Source organism: Aspergillus udagawae (genome assembly GCF_001078395.1).
Source record: "Aspergillus udagawae IFM 46973 DNA, scaffold_7, whole genome shotgun sequence".
Classification (NCBI taxonomy): Eukaryota; Fungi; Ascomycota; class Eurotiomycetes; order Eurotiales; family Aspergillaceae; genus Aspergillus; species Aspergillus udagawae.
In genome coordinates, this window is record NW_025091270.1 from 1,701,316 (window position 1) to 1,723,514 (window position 22,199).

The 22,199-nt window shown below is 48.2% G+C and overlaps 7 protein-coding genes across 7 annotated transcripts; 3 read left to right on the forward strand and 4 right to left on the reverse strand.

The window, feature by feature from the left end:
• Positions 1-6,269: 6,269 nt before the first annotated feature.
• Positions 6,270-7,202, forward strand: Aud_009257 (uncharacterized protein; the record flags this gene model as incomplete). Its single annotated transcript, XM_043294115.1, has 3 exons — positions 6,270-6,547; positions 6,626-6,744; positions 6,871-7,202. 3 exons carry the CDS (start codon positions 6,270-6,272, stop codon positions 7,200-7,202), a joined length of 729 nt encoding a protein of 242 aa, XP_043150050.1.
• Positions 7,203-7,696: 494 nt separating this feature from the next.
• Aud_009258 (NAP domain-containing protein) lies at positions 7,697-8,929 on the reverse strand (the record flags this gene model as incomplete). The annotated part of the gene is made up of 3 exons (XM_043294116.1): positions 7,697-8,181; positions 8,247-8,801; positions 8,857-8,929. 3 exons carry the CDS (start codon positions 8,927-8,929, stop codon positions 7,697-7,699), a joined length of 1,113 nt encoding a protein of 370 aa, XP_043150051.1.
• A 1,051-nt stretch (positions 8,930-9,980) lies between these two features.
• Aud_009259 (uncharacterized protein) lies at positions 9,981-10,679 on the reverse strand (the record flags this gene model as incomplete). The annotated part of the gene is made up of 1 exon (XM_043294117.1): positions 9,981-10,679. The coding sequence occupies one exon, from the start codon at positions 10,677-10,679 to the stop codon at positions 9,981-9,983; it is 699 nt and encodes a 232-aa protein (XP_043150052.1).
• Positions 10,680-11,611: 932 nt separating this feature from the next.
• Aud_009260 (ankyrin repeat domain-containing protein) lies at positions 11,612-12,184 on the reverse strand (the record flags this gene model as incomplete). The annotated part of the gene is made up of 2 exons (XM_043294118.1): positions 11,612-12,121; positions 12,170-12,184. The coding sequence occupies 2 exons, from the start codon at positions 12,182-12,184 to the stop codon at positions 11,612-11,614; spliced, it is 525 nt and encodes a 174-aa protein (XP_043150053.1).
• Positions 12,185-13,814: 1,630 nt separating this feature from the next.
• Positions 13,815-15,519, reverse strand: Aud_009261 (Zn(II)2Cys6 transcription factor; the record flags this gene model as incomplete). The annotated part of the gene is made up of 2 exons (XM_043294119.1): positions 13,815-15,375; positions 15,458-15,519. 2 exons carry the CDS (start codon positions 15,517-15,519, stop codon positions 13,815-13,817), a joined length of 1,623 nt encoding a protein of 540 aa, XP_043150054.1.
• A 1,642-nt stretch (positions 15,520-17,161) lies between these two features.
• Aud_009262 (uncharacterized protein) lies at positions 17,162-18,628 on the forward strand (the record flags this gene model as incomplete). The annotated part of the gene is made up of 1 exon (XM_043294120.1): positions 17,162-18,628. The coding sequence occupies one exon, from the start codon at positions 17,162-17,164 to the stop codon at positions 18,626-18,628; it is 1,467 nt and encodes a 488-aa protein (XP_043150055.1).
• Positions 18,629-19,686: 1,058 nt separating this feature from the next.
• Positions 19,687-20,835, forward strand: Aud_009263 (uncharacterized protein; the record flags this gene model as incomplete). Its single annotated transcript, XM_043294121.1, has 1 exon — positions 19,687-20,835. One exon carries the CDS (start codon positions 19,687-19,689, stop codon positions 20,833-20,835), a length of 1,149 nt encoding a protein of 382 aa, XP_043150056.1.
• Positions 20,836-22,199: the final 1,364 nt, after the last annotated feature.

Consider the following 22,199-nt stretch of genomic DNA (forward strand, 5'->3'; position numbering starts at 1 on the left):
TCTACTGCCTGCCTTTGATCTTTCTAGTCGTTCACGCCTACGTATCCTTACCTAGTTGACAGGTCTTCTACCCTGACTAGTAGATATCTTTGACAAGTAGACTTACCCTTGGGGCCCTTTTTAGGGGTAGTACGCTTACTCTTGGAGACGGGGGGTATCAGAAGGGGATTTGCGCTGCATATGCTCAGTATATTGTAAAGAGACTTGGGGAAGGCACTTGCCTTGTGACTAGAGACCTTACCAGGCTTCTAGGAAATATTAGTATATACAGGAGATATATAGAGAAAATAGTCAGGATTATATACAGGGCGATAAAACTCGGTCCTAAACTGCTAGGTAAAGTCATTATCCTCCTGGCTAGTTGTTTTTAGTATATACTTTGTACATACCAAAGATATACCCAACTCACGCTAGCTGCTCGAGGAAGTCACAGTATTCCTAGATGATACCGTACATAGGGCCCTTACTAGCATACCTTAACCTTGTATCCAATGTATATATGTGCAGAGGACATACTCAGGCTCCTTGATGTAACGGGCAGTTCTCCATCCTTTGCTAAGGACCTATCGCTTCAAGCGCTGTAGACCGTTAGCTTATACCCAGAATATACTATATATATACTAACTTTTCACCCGCAATGTGCTCGGCCTGGGGGATGTTCGTACGGGAAGGATTGAGGGCTAGATATCCTTAGTAAGTGCCAGATATTTACAGGGAATGGACAACTCACTGGTACCAGGATAGGTGTTCCGGATATAGCGGCGGAGCTATAAATAAGTTAGTATATACTGAAAATATACTGAAGTAGACAACCTACTGCAATCTGAGAAGCGATAGGCTGGCTACACATCTAGTTGCCGTTGACCGTAATATCACAGCTTTGAGGTGTTCAGTATATACTGAGTATATGCCAGGTATGTGGATTACTTATACCATGCCATTAATACCTGACAATCTCGAACCAGGAGTTGGGGCATCTATAAATAATTAGCATATGCTGAACATATGCTGCAGTTTCTATACCTTTATTGTCTTCGGTGGTCACAGGGGTGTAGGAGTCGGGGTATGGGCCCCAGGAGACGTTGGGATTCGGGATAGGACCTGTATATATTCAGTATATATTGTCTGTATACTGAGACGATACTCACTATAAAAGTAACCATACTCGGGATAGGGGTTCACCACCCTAACAACCTCTAGATTGTTAAAGTCTTCACACGAAAGATACACTGGAGTCGTTTCACTCGTTGTCAAGTTCGGTCGAAAGAATTCCGGCCAATATCATTTGTGAGCCGCCTTAACGCCATCTAGGTGTGTTACGGGGATTTCGTCGAGCAAAGGCTTTCATATTGCAGGTGAAGTATTTTAGAAATTATTATATTATACAGTATGATTGAATGTAAAGCCAATTGTGATTAACAGTATAAGCATTAATACCTAGTACAAAGTACCCAATCCGACACAACTACCGTCACTAACCCCTTGGTACACAAGATTGCTATGACAGGTTGGCAGCCAGATCTTGACTTTTCCGTCATATGCACCTGACGCCACATACTTACCCTTAGGTGAGACGGCAACTGACTGGACATAGTCAACATGGTCAAGTGTGGATGGAGTACCACCACCATCAAGCTTCCAGATCATCACCGTTTTACCTGTGCTTGCTGCCACATGCCCACCATCGGGTAAGAAGGCGACCGAGTGAACTCGGTCAGAGGAAGGAGAGGAACCAGTAGTAAATGTGGAGCAGGGATCGGCACTCTCTTTAAACTCCCAACAAGCGACACCACCTTGACTGTTTACATGCATCAATTGATCTATCAAGTGTTGGTGGACTACGAGGACCAGCATGAAATACTGCGTCCAGAAGAGGTTGATTCTGCAATCAAGTTCGTCAAATACACGTACAGCGGCCAAAAGGATCCATTTTTTGCAACACTCATTAAATTCCATCCTTACAAGAATCTCAAAGAGCGCCTCGGTCATTCGACTGTGGTGTAATGTTGTCTTCGCGGAGGGATTATTCCGTGTCACCCCCCGCTTGGAGTCTTCTGTTCTATTGTCTGCTTATTGCCTGGACTTCGACTATGAAACTTCGATGCGCCTATTTTTTAAAGCTAGGGACCGAGGCACAGCACGACCAAATAGAGCGGGTGCCGCTAACTCGGCCTACATTTGTGCTCGGTCTGAGAGCTTCCCAATATAATTATGATGGACTAAATTGTTATAGACTGTAAAATCATTTCCAATAATTTCAGCCACTAGGAATATTAGTTAGATATAGGCTGTGAAGACGAGTGTTGGGGAGGAGGATTGGTCAAATGCGGCTGTCCGTAGTAAACAGGCTTTCAATAGTTTCAGGCTCGTCAAATGTCTCATGTACGTTCGGTCCCACTGACTCTCCGGTGCTCTCACGGCTTGATATATATCTCCCTGTCTTAGGGTCTCGCTCGCGTGGTATCTGTCCTATTCAACTTTCGAGACGTAGTGGTTCGATAGCCCAATCAGGGAGAGGTAGGCAGGTTACACGGGCCTTGAGACCTTAACAAGATCGAGGATCAACACGCTGCGTACAGCTTCAAATCTGCTAGATTGGGCAAGGTAGTTGGCCTTACGCAATCTCCTGAGGTGCTAGGCCTGTTGGTTAGACACGACGTAACAGCCCGGGCTCATAACATATGTTGTGATCGGAGGGGAAGAAGGGCAGAATGAGGTTGAATCAGCTACACGTACGTAGCTTACTGAGGCTCGGGTGCCATTTGATAAATACTCGATTCTATTAACGACTCTATCGACTATCTTAACCGCTTGCTCGCTTTTCTATCCCACTAACTAATGGGTCAAGCCTTCAGGGTTTTGGTTTTGTTTGGTTTAGTTACTATTTAACCAGGGGCAACTGGACGTGCTACCTAAACAAAATTCCCACTAGGAACTAGCAAAATACATGCTTGAAGCAACAAATCTGGATAATATATGCTGGAAAAGAGTGAAAGAAGCGCCTGGCGCTATCCTGACTTGGTCTTCTGGAGGTGGGGACCTGCTTCGGCTACCTATAGATAGAGGGAGATGCCATCCTCCCCTATCCAGGCAGGAGTATAGACTGTTGCACTATTCAGTACTTAAGCATACTCATTTCAAGCATATATCCTTGAAGAAGAATACATCTTACATAATACAGCTAAACTCTTCAGCCCCAGCAGCTGTACTAAGAAGCCAGTTAATTATCTCTGACAGGCCAGTCTTTAGACACTTTTATCTATTCTTCCAGCAGTTCCTGGTGTGAGAACAGAAGAAAAAGTGGGCAGGAGACTTTAGCCTGCTGCAGGAGCAGATTACCAGGTAGTTTAAATATTCCTGGGCACGACTGCTCTTTATATAGGGTCTAATATTCAGGTCACGATACGCCTGTTATGCAGTGTTTATATATACTGCAGAGATGTCTGCGCAAAGTTACTGTTTTACCTTCCGCCTGAGATATGAGTAGACCTCTGCAGAGCCCGCCCACGGGCCCTCTCAAAGGCCCAGGGCCCGTCTAACTAGAGCCCGCGGGCTGACACCTAAAGCCCAGGCACGGCCCACGGGCTGACCCTGCAGCCCATTCTCAGCCCGCCAAGGGCCCATCCATGCATAACTTCAAGACATAACTTGCTGATTCATATAAATAAATGACTGTTATTTACACCTGTCACTGTCACGTAGCTTGCATGAACATTAAACAACAACATTCTACATGAAATATTCTGATACTACACTACTGTATTCTGCTTCTTTAATCCATTACTACTCAGTTTCATATAGTATATAGGCAAAATACTTAAAATTAAGAGTGGTGTGGCTGGTAGTACAATTATTGCAGTTAATATTCAAAAGATATATATATTTTCACTTCATTCCAAGTGTACTATATATCCGGTGATGTTTGTCTGGTAGCCCACCGAATTCCAGATGCTGACTTCTCTGAGAAGGACTCCGCGGACTTGCCTATGGTATCGCCTCTTGTATGTCCTTCCACCTACTTTTGTCTAATGTACGAAACTAATAGATTGGTTTATAGGGGCAACACGTTGATCCCCAGCCGGGACAATCGTTGTCTCATCTCCATGAGATGTAACTCAACTTCTATGCGGCTCCACTGTAGAAGGTGTAAGCAGGGTCAGTACATTCCTCAAATGCTCAGTCAATGCTTGCCCCGAGAATCCTGTCAACGACTTTCCTCAGATCATACTTTTCCTTCCGCCTGAGAATGGCCAAAGTAGAGAGTATCGCTGGGCCTGTTACTCTCGAGATAAGCGAATGGTTTAGCCGTTTGAAGAATCTTTTGAGGCATCCACGGCGATCTTAACCAAAAAAGGATCCTCGCAGCAGGGAGCGCCGTCGCCAAATCCCAGAACACGAAATCATTTACGACTGGTGGGCATAGAATTGCAAAAAGGGTTGAAGGGAAACCTGGATGAGTTTCGCGATGCCATTAAAGACAAATCCCTGGGCAGGAACTGGCGAATGAGAGCGCTTCTGGACTTCTACAACACCACTCAGGGTAGTACAGCCTTGGAGCACTATTTATCGCTGCTTGAGGAGCGGCAGTTTGTCGTCGACCGGGGAGATCCTATCTTTGACTCAATCAACGACCTTGTTTACAAACACATTTTGCTCTCCACTCCGACCCCATCTGCACACGTGCTGAACCATCATAATGATATCCTAGCGTTTGCAAAAGCTGACCCCAGTGATATCAAGGACTGGCTACGCAAATATGATACGGGTAGTACTAACCCTGCTCCAACTTTTGGCCTTGTGCCTGGCCCCGCTCCTATATCTTCGCCTTCAGCCACATTCGAGCTACCAAGCATGCACAATCGTGCGAGACTTCACGCTTTTCACAACCAGACCCAGGATCAGAGTGATTCACACCACATATATTATGACCACACCAACCTTATAATATCCGCTTATTTGGCAGGGGCCAACAAGAACACTTGGCGAAATACTCGCCGCCAGCCAGCAATCCTATGGAAAAGCAAATCAATGAGCCTCCAGATGCAAAAAGCTATGTTTGCCCGCTTAACGCTTACGGACTTCGATTCTCTAGTTCAAGGCTTCTCTCAGACCACTACAGGAAGGCCCGTTTGACTCCCTAAGAAGAGGTGCAGGCGCTTCGGGCCCCACCCAGTACATCATTCAAACCATTTGAGTCGTTTCATTATGTTGCAGACAACATGTGCGCAAAATAGTTCATGGAGAGATGTAGGCATTCGGATGGCTGGGCATGAACGGAGGGGATCATAAACATAAATAGGTCTAGCTGTTAGTAACCAGCAGTGACCAACGACTGAAGATTAGCCCACGGGATCTTCTACTCAAATGATATTTGAGATAGAAATCAGAACCCAGCGCACGTAATGCCCCTTCACAATCGTCCAGATTGAGAAGCCTAAGACTTTAAGCCGCAGCCCTTTTAAGCGATTGCAAAACATTGGCGAGAGAGGATACACTGAAAGAGATCATTGACGGAGGAGGAGCCAACGGAGACTCACAACAGTTCTGGGTGGCGTAGTATGATCCGCCATAGAGTTGTGACTCAAGGCATATGGGGAAGTACCATCGGAGAGCTGCATATTTACTTGGGAGCCAGGGTATGCGCAAGTCATGTGATTCACTATACATGGTAAGTCACATGCCTGCCAGAATGTGCCATTCTCAAACAGAAGCTTCAGCACTGCATAACACCCTTCATGCCGCGGCCATGCAGTGGAGTTCACCAATAATAACATTATTCACTACTATTATTTTTAACTGTAGAGGGCCGATCCACAAAGAGTGGATCTCTCTGATGCGGGAAGCTTGGTGGGAACCACTGCAGTGCTCTAAATTTATCTACTGCTCAGATCTATACGATGCCAGTAGCCTCAAGATGGCTCAGTGAGGCACAGAATGCGCATCCGGAGATAATTGCCTAACCCCGTAGGGAAGTGAACGCGTGAGGCACTGGACAGTCTGCACAACTTGGGCTAGCACACTCGGTAAGTTTCAAATAGCGTGAAGCTGACTGCCACATACAGCCATGCGTCGTCATCTGAGGGATGCTGATGCCCGAAGAACGGTGATCGTGTCCATGTCTAACCCGTGGAACCTACAATATATTATTGCGCCTGGAATCGCATCAAAGCATGACATTGTGTAGTCTCAAACATTTCCATATTCCAGCGTATTTATATCGACTCTCCGACCTATCCGACTAGCTTCGCCTCTATTATCCCTACGCCAAAATGCTTACCAGCGGCTTGTATATCATCTTCCTCAACGACACCGAAGTGCTGACGCGAACAGCAACCTTAACGCAAAACTCATTTGCAAGCAGCCGCATGTCGAGGCAGATCTTCTATCTTCATCACCTGTCCGGAGACAAATACGCCATTTACGGCCGCAACAAGAACACCATCGTGACATACGACAGCAGCGACAATACTTATCCCGTCAAACCGATTGCCGGCAATCCTGGGATAGAAAAGAACAAGACTAGCATGTTCAAAATCACGGAGGGCAGGTCTGTTGTCTTGCGGTGCCCCTGGGCATCACTTCTCCATCGCAAATGCTGACACAATGCTAACACAATGCTGAGTAGGAGTCGGGGAGGCCAGAAGGTCTATACCGTTAACAATATGAAAAATACCACGCCACTTGTCTTGACAAAGATGACCTCTCCGCGATCGAGAGTCTCGTCATTTGAGTTCAGGCGGGTCGGTAAGTCATATCGTATTTATTGCCTATTGCTGCGATTCTGATTGACTCGCGCAACGCTCGTTCTCTTCCGACTGTTCCGATCACTGCCGTTGGATCGACGAGTCACTGATAGGCCGAAATCTGCAGGCCCTAGCCAAGACGAAGTTGACCAACTAAATGATCGAAACGGAAAGCTCACAGGTGACAATAAGAGCCTGAAAAAGAGAAACAAAAAGCTCAAGGATGACAAAGAAGACCTTAAAAAAAAGAAAAAACATCTAAAGGATGAGCTGGACCAATTGAGGAAAAAGTGCAGCGATGATGGCGGTCTCAGGTTATTCATCAAGGGGTGCGGGGACTCACTCGCCCAGCTTCGTGGCTACATGCAAGCTGGGCAAATTCAGACGATGTATCCCTGGCTCATCGACCTGGATGCGCGGGTTCGGAATTTCATCCAGCGGGGTTACCGTTATGCGTGAACGGGGTTTGGCATTTCTCAAGCGAAGGAGCTGTCTTTGCTGCATGCCCAGCCTCGACGATTGGGAAATCGACTGGAGAGCCCGACAACATCTGCAAGCCACTATCACATCATTTGCTGCATTTCCCTCATTCCGATAGCATCTGCCGCCACCACCTCACATACTCATTGGGAAGGAAGCAAACAGGTGTACTGTAAAGATAGGGTTACATAATACAGGTGATCCTTATTGTAATCTGGTTTGAGGGCTACCCGTTTGAGCATACTGTGCAGGTTATCGTGTGTAGCTTCTTGACAGAAACGAGACGTACGCTTTAGAAGTTAGCTATCGACCAGAACAGTACGCGGAGATACGAATCCACAGCACATAATTATCCGAAGTAGACCAATATCGTCGGATACGGAATGGCTAAGCCATTTTAAAAACATTATTCAGCACATCGAAGAGGATGCATGGCAGACTTAGAAACGTAAATAAAGAAGGCATCTCAAATCTCACATGCGCCGCTGTGGCATCTGCAGTTGCCGGCGTTGTCGAAGCCGGCGACTGGCCTCATCACTATTCTCTGCATCTTCCGCATCTTCGCTGTCGTCCTCGCGGTCTCCGTCGCTATCGTCCTCGCTATCGTTTTCACTGTCGTTTTCACTGTCGTTTTCACTGTCGTTTTCACTGTCGTTTTCACTGTCGCCTTCACTGTCGCCTTCGCTGTCGTCTTCACTGTCGTCTTCGCTGCCTTCATCGTCATCGTCATCGTCATCGTCATCCTCATCCTCGTCTTCACTTTCAGCATCCCCAGTATACCATTCCACTGCTCTCGGGACCAGCTCATTCTTGAACAGCTCTGCCAATTCGAAATCCATCCAGAGCAGGAGTTCATCTTCCTCCCTTTCTTCCTTGTCCCCTTCCGCTGGGACGGCAGTAGGAGAGAAAAAGTCAAAAAAGGAACCCGATTCATTTTCTTCGTCCGCGTTCTCATTTCCTGTGTGGAATATCATTACGAATAGGCACACACCAACAATATCCCCGCGGATTCCGATCGCTTACCTCCACAATGCCTAGTGAGTTGTTTCCCCGGCTTCCAATCTATGTGGTCCCCCTTCGCCTCCAGCGGATCCGGCCGGTCCCCCATAAACTCCTTCTGATATGAGAACGTTGCCCGTAGCGCCAAATTCGAAAAGAACTCATTCGGCGTAAAGTGGAATATCAAAGCAAAATCGAAGTCTTCCAGGTGCTCCACTTGAATATTCGTCAAGTATTTTAACGCTCTCTCATCGCCATCCTCGTTGATCCTCATCCCAATATCGGGGTGATTCTTCATGGCCGTCAGCCAGAAATCCGGAATGCCCAGAGGTTCATGGCCGTGGCTGGGGTCTGTGTGACCTGTAATAATCTCAAAGCGTTTTTGGTAAAGGGGATAGTATTGGAGACAGTATGTCTTCTGAAGCGCCTGGATCTCTCTCTGCAGCTTCGTGTGGATAATATCCTGTTGGCGTTGGAGGGCTTGAAGTTGGGTGACTCGCATGCGGAGATAGGGCGGGAGAGAGTCAACAAACGAGGGTGACGATGTCATTTGATGCGCAGATTGTGAATGAAGATGGTCTCCAGCGACGTCAGTTTGTGTCGCGAAGAGCTAAATGGAGAGGCAAAGACATACCACCAACTGTTAGACCAGCGACTCCGCTCACAAGGGCTAGGCCTGTGTCGTGAGGAGACTGATGTGTGGCCATTGATGGCACAGTACCGCAGTAATAGTGTAAAACGTGGACGTAAACAACAGCAATGGTGCGAGATAAACGCAAAGGATGGATTGGGTAGGCATTGGGTATTTTATGAACGAATGGTCTATCGACGTAGGTGGGATCAGGTCAAAGTCTTGCTCAAAGCTCGAAAGTTTCAGTATAGCAGGAAATTATCGTACTTGAACAATTTAGGATTTGCAACCAGCCAGACTAAAATCTGACTCAGTTTGGGATCCTTGCAATTCCTCCGGGCTTCAGCTGAAGCCAGAGATGGTAGGCCACCCGCGTACCATCACTTTCAGCGTCTAGCTCCAAGGCGAGTAATCCGCCGTGATTACGAGGATAGTATCGGATATGCGGGATTTCTTTCGAACCATTTGATTCCGGGGGCCAACCAAATGATCCCAAATAAAAAGAGGAGCGGTCCGGATCATGAGTTGCAAGGCTTGCCCCGGTCTATTTGAATAGGTTGGCATTTATGTACGTATGCTACCGGACACTTACCAAAACCCAGACGTATAATGACCTCCATGAGTAATGTGGAACAGAAGCCTCCCTTGCAGCTTCCGCATGGTGGACAACACTAGGACTGAACGCAATGTGGTGGACGCGTATATGTAGTGCACTGTCTCTGAAGTGGAGTATTGGAACGAAAGCAAAGCTCCTCTAAGTCGCTGTAGCTTACATCCTTCACGGTAAAGATGCATTATCGTCCATCCAGCCACTAGTGTCACTGTGTACAGCAAGAGAGGACATGCAGCTCTATCTGACTTCGGCGAGTATGGAGTTCTGCCGATACTACTTCTACCACCACTATAGCGGTACACGGGTACGAATGATAATTGTGATCCATTTGCTCTATCCAAGAACACACTTCCTGATAATTGTCACTATAACGGACTTGAGGCTCTAGAAGCGTAGACAACTCTTGAGGATTTGAATCCCTCATACGTGAGATCGTGATCCTTGACGGTGTGAAATCGTCTGGATAAACAGACTACATTAGGTTTGGAACTCCGGCGCAAACTATTGATGATATCTACTGTTTCTTCCCGTTCTTATATCGCACCTTGGACTTGACCCCAGTGGCCAGTTCTGTAACTGTAAATTCCCCATCACGCTTGTTGTGCTTCCAGGTCCCCCTGAAGACATGAGTCGCAGTGACCAAAGTCCCCACACCATGCTTCAGTCCCTTCTCGTACAGCCCCGTATACTTCGATCCATCCTCATACGTATACTTGCCATGACCATGTCTCTCCCCATTCAAGACTGAGCCCTCATAGGTATCTCCACTGTTCTCATATCGAAGAAAAGCCACCCCCTTCCCCACCCGTTTCATACCGTCCCATTCCCCTTCGTACCACGACCCATCTGGCCAGTGACACACCCCCCGCCCGCTCATGCGGTCTCCCTTCCACTGACCAGCATATTTTCTCCCGGTGTTGGTCCATGTCATAGTACCGGAACCCTCACGAAGCCCGTTCACAAACCACCCGTCATACACTCTTCCCGCCTTCCAGGTCTTGACCCCTTGTCCATTGGGTTGGTCGTCTCGCCAGGCCCCGTGGAATTCATAGTCAGAGCAAACGTATTTTCCGTTGCCGTCCCGTTGGCCCTCGCGCCAGGTGCCCTCGTACCGGGAGCCGTCGGTGTAGTTCATCACCCCGTAGCCTTCGGGCTGGGAATTGTGCCAGTCGCCGTTGTAGACGGCCCCGTTCAAAAGCTTCTTGATCACCATGCTCAAATAATGTGGGCCAGGTGTTGTTATTGCCGTTGTTTGTTATATTTCAGAGCACGTCGATAAGGATTTTCCTTGAGGGTATTCTTATAAACCTGGACGGTTCGCAAAGATCAAAACTAGAATAGTATGTAGCGATTCGTTCCGCAAAAGAAGGGGCATGGGGACTAGAGGGGTAATCTTAACGATTCCAGAATGGGTCGAGTCTAGTAATACCAACACGCGTTCTAGCCCACCGATTCTGTCCCTTTAGTTAATGGAGGTTGACATTGACGCAAGGCTGAAATGAGGCGGCGATCGGGAGGCCCGATCCATGCACACGTCGATTGTGTCTGGGGGAAATTTTCAGAGCCCAACAAGTACGGAAAGTCCACAACTCCCCAAAGCTGCTGAAAGGCTGACAAGATGGTTCCTAAGATACCAGCGGGCGGAAGGCCATATGACCCCGTCCCATGAGCACATTCTACAGCTGCGGCCACGTCTTTTATCTACCCCCATGTCGATTCGTCATAACCCCGCGCAGAGAAAGAGGCTAGTAGATGACGCTCGTTTCTCCTATGGATAATGATAAGAACAGAACAGCGGAATATTCGGGTTGTATTTCCCTGTAGCTACTAATGTACTCTGGCATTCAGTGTTTGCTCGCTTGCAGGGACAGACCCCCTTGTCTGGCAGAGTGACTGCCTTGCAGCAAGCCGCACTGGCATGATGAGATCCCGCAATGGAGCCCTAGGTACCAAGAGAGAAATGAGATCCCATAACTGTCGGATTATAGATGAAATGCTACGTTTATTAGATAAGCTAATGGCGGCATAATTGTCAGGACAATTTTCCAGCACCAGTCAGCCTTTGAACGGACATGCTATGTTGAATACATATCCATCTCATTCGTCTTATTCCCTGGTACGAAAGTATGGACACCAGCCCCACGTTCAATCATCGTCATCATCGTCAAAAGCCTCGATCAACCGTAAAATTTTCTTGTTCCCATACTTCTTCGCCAACCCTCTGGGCGTCCTTCCTTTATTATCTTTTCGATCAGGATCAGCGCCCCCCTGAAGCAAGACATGAACCACTCCCCTTTCATCATCCTCGACGGCAAGATGCATAGCCGTCTTGCCATTATTGTCCTGCTTATTCACGTGGGCTCCACGGTCGACTAAGATACGGGTAGTCTCATCATCAATAGCAGCCCGGTGCAACGCTGTCCGGCCGTGGCAGTCCACGGCGTTTATTTTTGCTCCCTTCTGTAGAAGAAGTTTTAGGACAGACTCATTTCCTACAGAGGCAGCCAGCATGAGAAGGGTTTTGCCCCTGGCATCAGTTTGGTTGACATTGGCGCCGGCAGCGATGAGTTGTGCGGCAAGCGTAGCGTTCGACTGCATGATCGCTTCTTCGAGTGTATACCCTCCGAGATTGTAGTCCGGGACGGGGAGTTCGGGCTGCTACGGCGTCAACCAGATCTTTTGAGCTGTGGGAATATTACTCACTCCATAGTCAGTCATGGTTGATATAGGCTTTATAAGTTTGCCAAATAACAGCGGATATGTATGAGGGTGTAGCGAGGACTCTCCGATAGTGAGATTGGCCTGGAATATATACCGTCAAGAACTCCAGCCCCCATGCAGTCTCAGTCTGGAGACAAAACCAGAATGATACGACTTAATGCCGCTTAGAATACCATTAATGTCAATGGCCCGTCCGGGCCACATATTGACTAATACGATCCTAGAGTTGATAACCTACCGATGCCTCTTGTTTGTCACCCAGAAACAGGTAATATCTATCGTCCAATAGTTTGAGGCAACAAACCTGGACAGATCCCATTTGTCCGTCTAATGCACGAAGCCCAGAAGGATTTTGCTGTACTTGATAGCCTTACCGCAGTGCGACATTTTCTCATCTCCCATACAAGCTAGACCATAGCCGTTCAGCAAGGTACAACATAGTACATTCTACGTAACTGCAATGGCTAGGTTCTCATGCAGCAGAGGCCAGTGCATGTCTTGGCCTGGCAGGACTCAGAAGACAAGACTTGGGGGGACACTTACGCGGCCCTTTGAATCTTCTCAACGTGTGTGACAAAAGCATAGATAATAACGTAACGATCAAGGATGTGCCCTATAGCTGTTGGCGCGGAGTTGAACAGCAGCACACTTGTGCCCACGTACTGCATCGCTGACATTGCTGTGGGAGGTGACGAATTGCAGCTCGTTGAGCTCTCGAAGAAAGGCGTCGACGTTTCGACCATCCTGCATCGTGGAGGAATAGGACTACAGGCTCCGAGAGAGCCAGCGGGAGCAGAGAGACTGAGCCATTACATGAGGTTTGAATTTCTGGTTGAAAACGCTAAGTTTGGTAGCACGCCACTAGTCCACAAGGTCGTGCATAACACCACCATCACTGATCTTATTGCGGCTTATGAGAAATTTGTCCTTGAAGCCGTCTGGATACGTGAATGATGGGTAGACTTGCTGAAAGACTTCAAATTCACACTCGCACCATTGAAGCGACTCGTTCGTGGGGGTGGCTATAAAAAAGGGGGAAAGGCCGGCAGCCCCAACTTCGAATAGCATAGAAAACTGGTGAATTACTTGACGAGAAAATAATCTGCTCCTTGATGTAGTGGGCTGGGCTCCGTTGCCAATGAAATATCATTTGCATGGAGGTCCTACGGAAACACGCGGTCGCTTTTCGTGTCATATTTGCATTGATGTGGCCATCGGGCCCAAGACCGCACTCGTCAATTTAACGCCCACAGGGGATGGTGACTTGCGCTCAGGGCCTGTCTAGAGACATATAATGCATAGGAGCACATGAAGAATCCATGCATTAACGGAAAGGCCGACTGATGCATCTTCCAATCAAGTTCAAGTGGCCTGAGGTTAAAGATAAGCTATTTGTAAGGGCTTTGTACCCCTTTTGAAGTAGGCTTTTTCCATAGTGACTTGTGAGATAAGCAGCTACTGTTGGCCTACGAAAGATACATCACAAATCTGGAGAGTGCTGCTGGAAAAAAGGTCACTGGGTGCGCATTATTGAGGTTCAGGTGGTTCAGGCCAGCTTCAGGTGAACGGGGCGAAGAGTTTGACTCAGTCACCTACCTATAACGATTTCGTATGCAAGTATATCACGCTAAGCTTCCGCCCCAACCTCAGGCAAAAGAACCATCATCCACTTTCCCCCCTTCACGCACCCACGACGATATTTCAACCACGCCTGCCATCGCCCCTCCTTAGCTCTCGAGCTCACCACTCCAAAATCCCTTACAAGACAATCTGCCCTCGGCCTTCGACCAGACGAACCCAACACCTCCTCCAACGACATCACGCCTCTTCCACTCGGATCCAGTTCCTCCTCCAGCGACACCAGAGCAGCCACCACATGCGCCGACGGCCGACACATGTACAAGCTCTGCACCGGCGGCGCAAGCCGCAGACACCGTAACGCCTCCCTCCGCAACGCTGGCGATCGGCATTTTAGCGCGGTTATGAACAGGAGTAGGCCGACGCCCATCTCAAAGGTGAAAGGCGGTTGGCTGTCACCATCAGCAATGGTGGTGATGGCCAGTGCGGCGGGGGCGAGGGACAGGATGTGTGCAAAGTCGGATTCATGTGCAATGTAGTCTGTTTCCGTCTCGGCGAGGCATGTGCGTGTCTCTATGAGGATGCTTAGGTAGGTCATTTGGAGGGTGGAGGAGACGCCGCTGTGTGAGGTTGATGATAGGGTGGGGTCAGGTTTTATTGTTTGGAAGGCGCGGTGCCATGCTAGGAGACGGGATTCGAGGGCCTGCTTTTGCGTATATAGGGTGTTGCAGATGAGGATTTGGTTTTCTCCGTTATAATTGGAGGTTTGAGCTTGCTTTGCTTCCTGGTTAAGGAGCTTCCATGCTGTTAGGAGGGTGTAGAGGGCAGTTCGTGCCTCGGTCAGCGTGGAGAAGCCTTGGTTGAGTATGATATCCGCGGGTGACTGTTGGATTGGGGCCACTCCAGCTAGAATTAGAGTCAATGCGCCCATGCGAGCGAAGACTGGTGCAACCACCGTATGGAATTCTCCGGATAAAATAGTGGACCGGGGTGTCTCTGCGACTAATGCGTCATTATTTGCGATCATGTTCATCCCTTGTCGGTAAAGCGTAACAGCCGCAGACATGTTTCCCTGCAGGAGCTCGATGGTTATAAAGAGTAAGCAGCTGAGCAGGGCAACTGCAGGGTCCAGTGTTGGCTTCTGGAGCCGTTTTTGCAGACTCTCCAGTGAACGGGAGTACCAAGAGAGCGCTTGGAGGTGCCGTAGCTCTCGAGCTACAGGGGCCATGGCGAGCAACGAGAACGGTGGGCAGTCAGTTACGGGTGGGCGTTCATATAATGCACTCAGGGCGATGATGGCATCCCATATGGCCGGTTCGGAGCGACATATCTGCAATACTGTCCCGCGCCAGAAGATCGAGTCCAGCACACCCGACAAGGCGGGAGCGGCGCGGTGGAAGTAATACTCAAAGGCGCGTCGTTCGCGTTGTCCAGAAGGATACGAGGAGAGGTCACTCAAAGGAAAGATACTAGACCTCACATCTGAGCGACGATCCAGGGACAGCGATTTCGAAGCCCATGATGATGCAATAGCGTAGTCGCACCGTCTGCCGGTACTGCTACAACGATAACACCGCGGCTTCTCTTCCCCGCACTTGACACGGCGGATTCTGCAAAAAAGGTTAGGCTTAATACTATTATAAGCAAGTGATACCGGCAAATCAAATCCGAGCGATCAGCCAACCAACTGACTTGCATGTAATGCATCCCGTCTTTGATCTGGCGCTGTCGAGCCGATGAGGTCGAGTGGACATGACTGCGGTGACTGGCTGGGGCTACAGAGGTATGGAGAGGCGCGAAGTGAGGATTAAACGAGCATTGTGCTGATCATTACATCAATTGGCAGAATGCAAGAAAAAAGTGTCATGACATTAGGAGTCTGATGCCAGTGTCTGTTAATGTCGATGGGCGGGAATCATACAAATGTAAAGGGGGGTGGTGCAAGCTGCCACGTGACTGTACGAGACCTCGCCAAAGCCCACCCAAACCCATGTCATTTGATTTATTTAGTCCTCAGGCTTTTCGCGTCCCCCCTAGAAAGTATATACTTAAAGCTAAGCTTACGGGTATGTACATCCGTCTCTTCTTTTTCTTTTCTTTTCTTTTTTTTTCTGTCCCTTTTTACCTTTTCTTTCTTTTGTTTCAGTGACCAAGACCAACCCCTTTCATCTTCCCATTTCGGAGTCGAGTCTTCCTGTGTAGAGTTACTACAGTGTCTCGTGTTTAGGATCTGGGTTTTGAATCAATGCAAGCTTGTACCAGGGGCGCTTTCCCGCCAAAAGCCACAGCATTTATTCACTGAATCTACGTTCTGCCCGATGCAAAAAGCGACCCATTGTTGCATATGGACGACAAATTGGACAATCCCATTGTACAGGAGAAAACAGTTCGCCGACGGCGATGTAGTGGATTCTAACTCAGAAAAAGTTGTATTGAAGACAAGTTAGATCAGACTCGTGGTCGCACAGATGATACGGCCATCGCCATTCGTTGGCATCGGGCTATTTTCCGATCCTAGCAAACACTTTCTCAAATCCATCCAACAGTAGGGGAATATGCTCCTCCCCAAAGATCAGCATTGGCCGCAGCCGAATAGTGGATACACCACAGCTTCCAATATTGATTCCAACATTGCGCATCTCCTTGAGCAAGGAGCTGGCATCCTGAGTGTCAAAGGCAACGTACGTACCCTTGCCTTTCCTACTCGAAGATTGAAGATGAGCTCGGAAAATCTCGTCGACAAAGCAGCGAGACTCTCGTAGAGGATATCTGTAAACATTAGGTAGGATGATTAAGTAATCCTCTCCTAAAAAAAAAAAAACCTCAAAAATCCACTAACTTTGAGCAATACTTATGTGAGAACTAAGAGAGATATTAAAAATCCAATTTAATAGTGAGATTAAACAATTCCTATTCTACAGGCCTGCGGAATCTTGAGGTGTACCGACATTGTTAGAGTTCTAAGTCTAGGCGGATAATGTCTACTGGCGCATCCTCATGTCTTCAATTGCTTCTAGACGGTTGTGGGTGATCCTCTCTACAAGCCACGCAATGGAGGGGGGTTTTTTCTGTCTTTAAGATGAACTATATCCCGGCTCGGTTCCAAATGAACATCATCTCTCCAGATGATAAACCCGAAACCCGAGCGCCGAGCGGCACAGCGACAGCAGCAGCTCGACCATCGCATTGGTTGTAATCCGAGATACGAAACGATCGGGGCAACATTTTGATACTTGGGAGCTGAAAACAAATAAGAAACTTCGAATACTAACAGTCTCTCCTCGGACAGACGACTTGGGGATTTGTTTATCGTGTATACAGTAATGTGGAATCAACTGCATGGTATGTGGGTTCTGAGCGCACATTGGTCTCTCCTAACTGCCAAAATAATGACAAATGTCACCGTCGACTTTCGCTAAGGGACTACCAGAAACCTTTCGTTCGGCCCTCACGGGAGTTATTCCCAGCCAAAAGTCATACTGGGTCGAGCATCCTCAACCGTCCCTTTTACATCGTTCACTCCACGAAAAGCCGCTACTGGCAACGTTCAGTTCGGGCCTCAAAATAACCTTAGAAGATGGAGCACAGGTTTTGGACGCATGTGGTGGTGCTGCGGTCGCAAGCATTGGCCATGGTTGTCAAGAGGTCCTTTCAGCTATGTCAGAACAAGCTCGGTCAATCTCATACGTACACACCGCAACATACACCACTGCCTCCGCAGAAGAACTAGCAGATATTTTGGTGGGGAACAGGCCTTATGGAATCAGCAAAGCCTTCTTCGTCGGCAGCGGCAGCGAGGCTGTGGATGGTGCGATGAAATTGGCCCGACAATATTTCTACGAGAAGGGGGACTTTGAGCGGAAACATTTCATAGCCCGAAGGCAGGGGTATCACGGAAACACCTTCGGGAGTATGTCCATCTCGAGCAACCTATCTCGATTGAAACCATACCGCGGGATTCTACTCCCAAACGTCAGTCATGTCAGTCCCTGCTACAGGTACCAGTACCAGTCGCAAGACGAAACGACCGAGGACTACGTTGCTCGTTTGGCTGCAGAACTAGATTTTGAATTTCAGAGAGTCGGCGCCAATACTGTCATAGCTTTTGTCGCTGAGACGGTAGTAGGTGCTACCAGTGGCTGTGTCACGCCTGCACCTGGATACCTAGCGGCAATGCGAGCGGTTTGCAGAAAGCACGGTGCATTGTTTATACTGGACGAGATTATGTGTGGAACGGGGCGCACCGGGACGATGTTTGCTTGGGAGCAAGAGCGCGATGAGGATGGAAACCCTGTTTTCCCTGATATCATGACCATTGGCAAGGGGCTAGGCGGCGGATATGCCCCAATTTCCGGGATCCTGGTCCATCAGAACGTGGTCGACGTCCTCGATTGTGGATCCGGCTCCTTTAATCACGGTCACACATTTCAGGCGCATCCCATCAGTTGTGCAGCAGCACTTGCAGTCCAGAGGATTATTCGTCGGGACGACCTTCTCGAAAATTGTGTTAAAATGGGAACAATCCTCGAGCGCTGTCTGCGTGAACAACTTGGAGACGAAAAGCACGTTGGTGATATCCGGGGCCGTGGTCTTTTCTATGCTGTCGAGTTCGTGCAAGACAGAGCAGAGAAAAGCCCATTCGAGCCAAAGCTGCAATTTGGGTTTCTGGTGCAAAAGGAAGCTCTCAAACTTGGTGTGGCTGTCTATCCAGGCACAGGGACAGTAGATGGAGTGCGCGGCGATCACATTCTCATCGCACCTCCATTCACGGTGAAAGAGCACGAGATCCGGCACATAGTTGAAGTTGTGACAGAGGCCTATAAGGTCGCTGTTAAGCTCGTAACGAGGACAATTCCACAATGAATGGCAGGATTTCGCGTTTGTCGAATACTGTTAACACGTGTGCTTACAACTAGTTTTAAATCCTGACGAGAGTTGATTACTCATCTTAACTCTGCCTTTGTAAAGTTGAAAGGCCTTTTAGTGGACTACTTATATGCATTTGAGTAGATAGGACTGCATGCGATGAAAGGACATGAACCCAAACACACGAGGAAAGGCGAAGGAGGCTTTGAATGCCGGCGTTCAAGATTAGACTATCCTAGGCTGAATGGGAAAGGAAAGATCGCGCGACAGTGTATCATACAGTGCACTAGCAACTCCCATCAAATCAGATAGCTAACCCATAGAGGAAGCAAGGCATTGATGCAAAAGATTGGTGATGGACTGCTGGAACGGCAGGCTATTCTATGCCAAGCACCCTCTCCGTTGCGGACCAATCACCGAGGGAAAGTCCGCCTGAAATTTGAACCCGAGAACCGAGAACCGAGAAGATTTCGCCCGATCACCCAGCAAATGTGCTAGGGACATGGGCAAGCCACCAGCGGCGATATCCTGTCCGATAGGGGGCCCAAGTCTGTTGGCAGATTCGAGGGATAAATATTGCCATGCAGCATATTGGCACTACAGAGCCAGTGCGTCTTATTGAAAACACTAACCTGGTCTTCTATTTGAATTGTCCATTATCACGTCTTAAGCAAAATACAAGCCACCAGCGGATCTTTTCGCGAATACTTATCTCCTATGGATGCAGTCAAGAGCTTTGACTACCAGGGTACTCCAAAGGGGTCTGATGGTTCTGTCCAGAAACTACAAGGATTGCTAGACAATCTCATTGAAGACTTCCTGAACTACCATCCAGTCTCCCGAAAATTGCATCAGCATGCCCTCGCGGTTTTGCCAGGAGGAAATACCCGCTCTGTTCTTCATACAGACCCGTTTCCTATCTGTATGGATCGAGGAGACAGAAATAAGCTGATCGATGTGGATGGGCACGAGTATTTACGCCCTAACCCCCATAAAATTTTATTCAGAGGATCTTACAGTGTCTTGCCCACAGGTACCTCGACCTTATTGGTGAAATGACAGCTGGCCTCTGCGGTCACTCTAACCTGAAAATTCGCGACACTATCATTTCCACCGTCTCTAAGACTGGGTTGAATCTTGGTGCTACGACCGTTACCGAAGCTCGATTTGCTGAGGAAATTTGCCGTCGATTTCCCTCGATGGAGCGACTGCGTTTCTGCAACTCGGGCACAGAAGCCAATCTCTATGCCATCAGTATTGCTCGTCGTGCAACTGGATTGTCCAAGATCATAGTTTTCTCGGGAGCATATCATGGTGGCGTTCTCAGCTTCGTTCACGGGGTCGCGGGAAATAACGTGGACAAAGGTGACTGGATTATCGGGAAATACAACGATACCGAGGGTACTCAGAGGTTAATCTCCGACAACAAAGGCAGAGCTGCAGCCGTGCTTGTGGAAGGTATGCAGGGGGCTGCTGGCTGTATACCTGGCACTGCTGCATTTTTACACGCCATTCAAACTGCCACAAAAGCCAATGGCATGCTCTTCATCTTGGATGAAGTTATGACTTCTCGTCTTGCACCGGGAGGCCTTCAGTCGGCAATTCTCAATCCCCACAGCAACACAGCATTGAAACCCGATATCACAACATTGGGCAAATATATCGCCGGGGGAATGACGATTGGAGTTTTCGGTGGACGGGAAGAGTTGCTGTCGATATACGACCCCAGGCAAAATTCTGAATTGAATGAACCAGAAAGACCAGTTAGACCGATCAGCCACTCTGGAACATTCAACAACAACACATTGGCCATGAATGTTGGCTTAGCAGTACTCTCTACTGTTTACACAGCCGAAATCTGTACTGAGCTCAATTCGATGGGTGACTGGTTCCGTCAGAGCATACTTGACAGGTGTCGAGGCACCAAAATGACGGTCACCGGTATTGGCGCCGTATGCAACATCCACTTTCTTCCCGGAGAGTTTGGTTCTCAAATTTTAAACGTGGAGGCATTGGAGAATGGACTGACCGAATCTGATAGAATTTTAAGGGACATATTCTGGTTTAAGGCTATCCAGAGAGGGTTTTGGATGGCTAGGCGCGGCATGCTGGCTTTGATCGTGGGAACAACTAGGAGCGAGCTTCAAGGTTTCCTTGACTTTGTGGAAGACTTTGTACAAGAATACCTCTCCTTCATAGCCTAAAATGGAGTTTCATTCCATAATACATGTCAATAAGGCCAAGAAACGACACCTATATGAGGAACCACAAAGGGGGGCAGGGCATGTTGATCCACTAGAGGTAGTACGGCGGTCCGATGTAGCCCAGATAAAGTGTACAAGTACGGTTTCACCGTTGGATGTCAACAGCATCATCCAAAGTACTCTAAAGTTCTGTATGGCAGCTCTGTGAGAGCTCACAACGTCTTCCAAAAAACATCGATGAGTTGCAGATTGTTATCACGGTATTAAGTCTCTCTTCTGTTCAACAGTTTGTACCATGTGCTTTCCGAGATGTTAAAGCAGGAGCGGTACGTACTATGCATCACAATCAGAGAAGGAATATCTGATTTAACGTACTCTACAAGGGAGGCCCCACCTTCGAAACATAAGGTAATCCGGACACTTTACAGCATTAGATCTTAACGCACAGAGCTTATATCTTGAAAGGCTGGAGAGACTGTCTCAACTCTTGGAAGCGACGACTACGATGACTGAGGAAAATCATCTGAATCGCAAGGGGGTAGAACCTTGTTTGCGCCGGTGCCAATGCGGCTCCCAACTTCTATTCTCCACGGATTCCGCGATTAAGGATCAATCAAAACTCGTATGTAAGCTAAACTGATAATGTGACTATACTGTCCAATTAACGTAAAACCCATGACCGTCTCAGCTCAGATATAACCTCTACATGACAGGATTTTCCTAACAAATCACTACTTCCATACTAAAAGAATGAACTGCAAGCGCTTTAAGTTTGAAAGGCTAGCAGACCTCAGGAAGAAGGCCTTGGAGTTCGCAAATTTAATGACGTTAATAATGAACCTTCCACCCGACTGGTGGGTCACGGTTTCTGTTATGCAAAATTCGAGTAGGCCGCACACGCGAAGAGGCGGCTCTCCCAGCTTCATTACTTGTTGCAAAGTATTCAGTTGTTGACACGAATTTGTAATCTCTGCTTAACCCTCATGGATTTACGAAAACTCCGAGCTGCTAAGACGTCCCAAATTTCGAGGTCGTTGGAAACTGTGCACTCCTTTGCGCGCTAGACGGACGACTATTATCCACCAGTAGTAGATGAACCTTAGTGAAGCTGACCTACTGAGAAGGCGTGGTAGTTTATGCGGGCAGTGTCGCTCGTCCGATGGCGACTGTAAGGGACAAAACACTTGGAGTACACTCAGCGAGATTCCGATATTGTCTCACATTTCTCGGGTTTCGTATTTCGGGTTTCGGGTTTAGGATTGGGGCGAACTGGCCGAGACTCAGGGTCCAAGCTTAGGCCAGGCTCGCCCCGCCTCTGCCCCATTTAGGTTTACCCGTTGTGGGGTACAATAGGAAATGTTGGG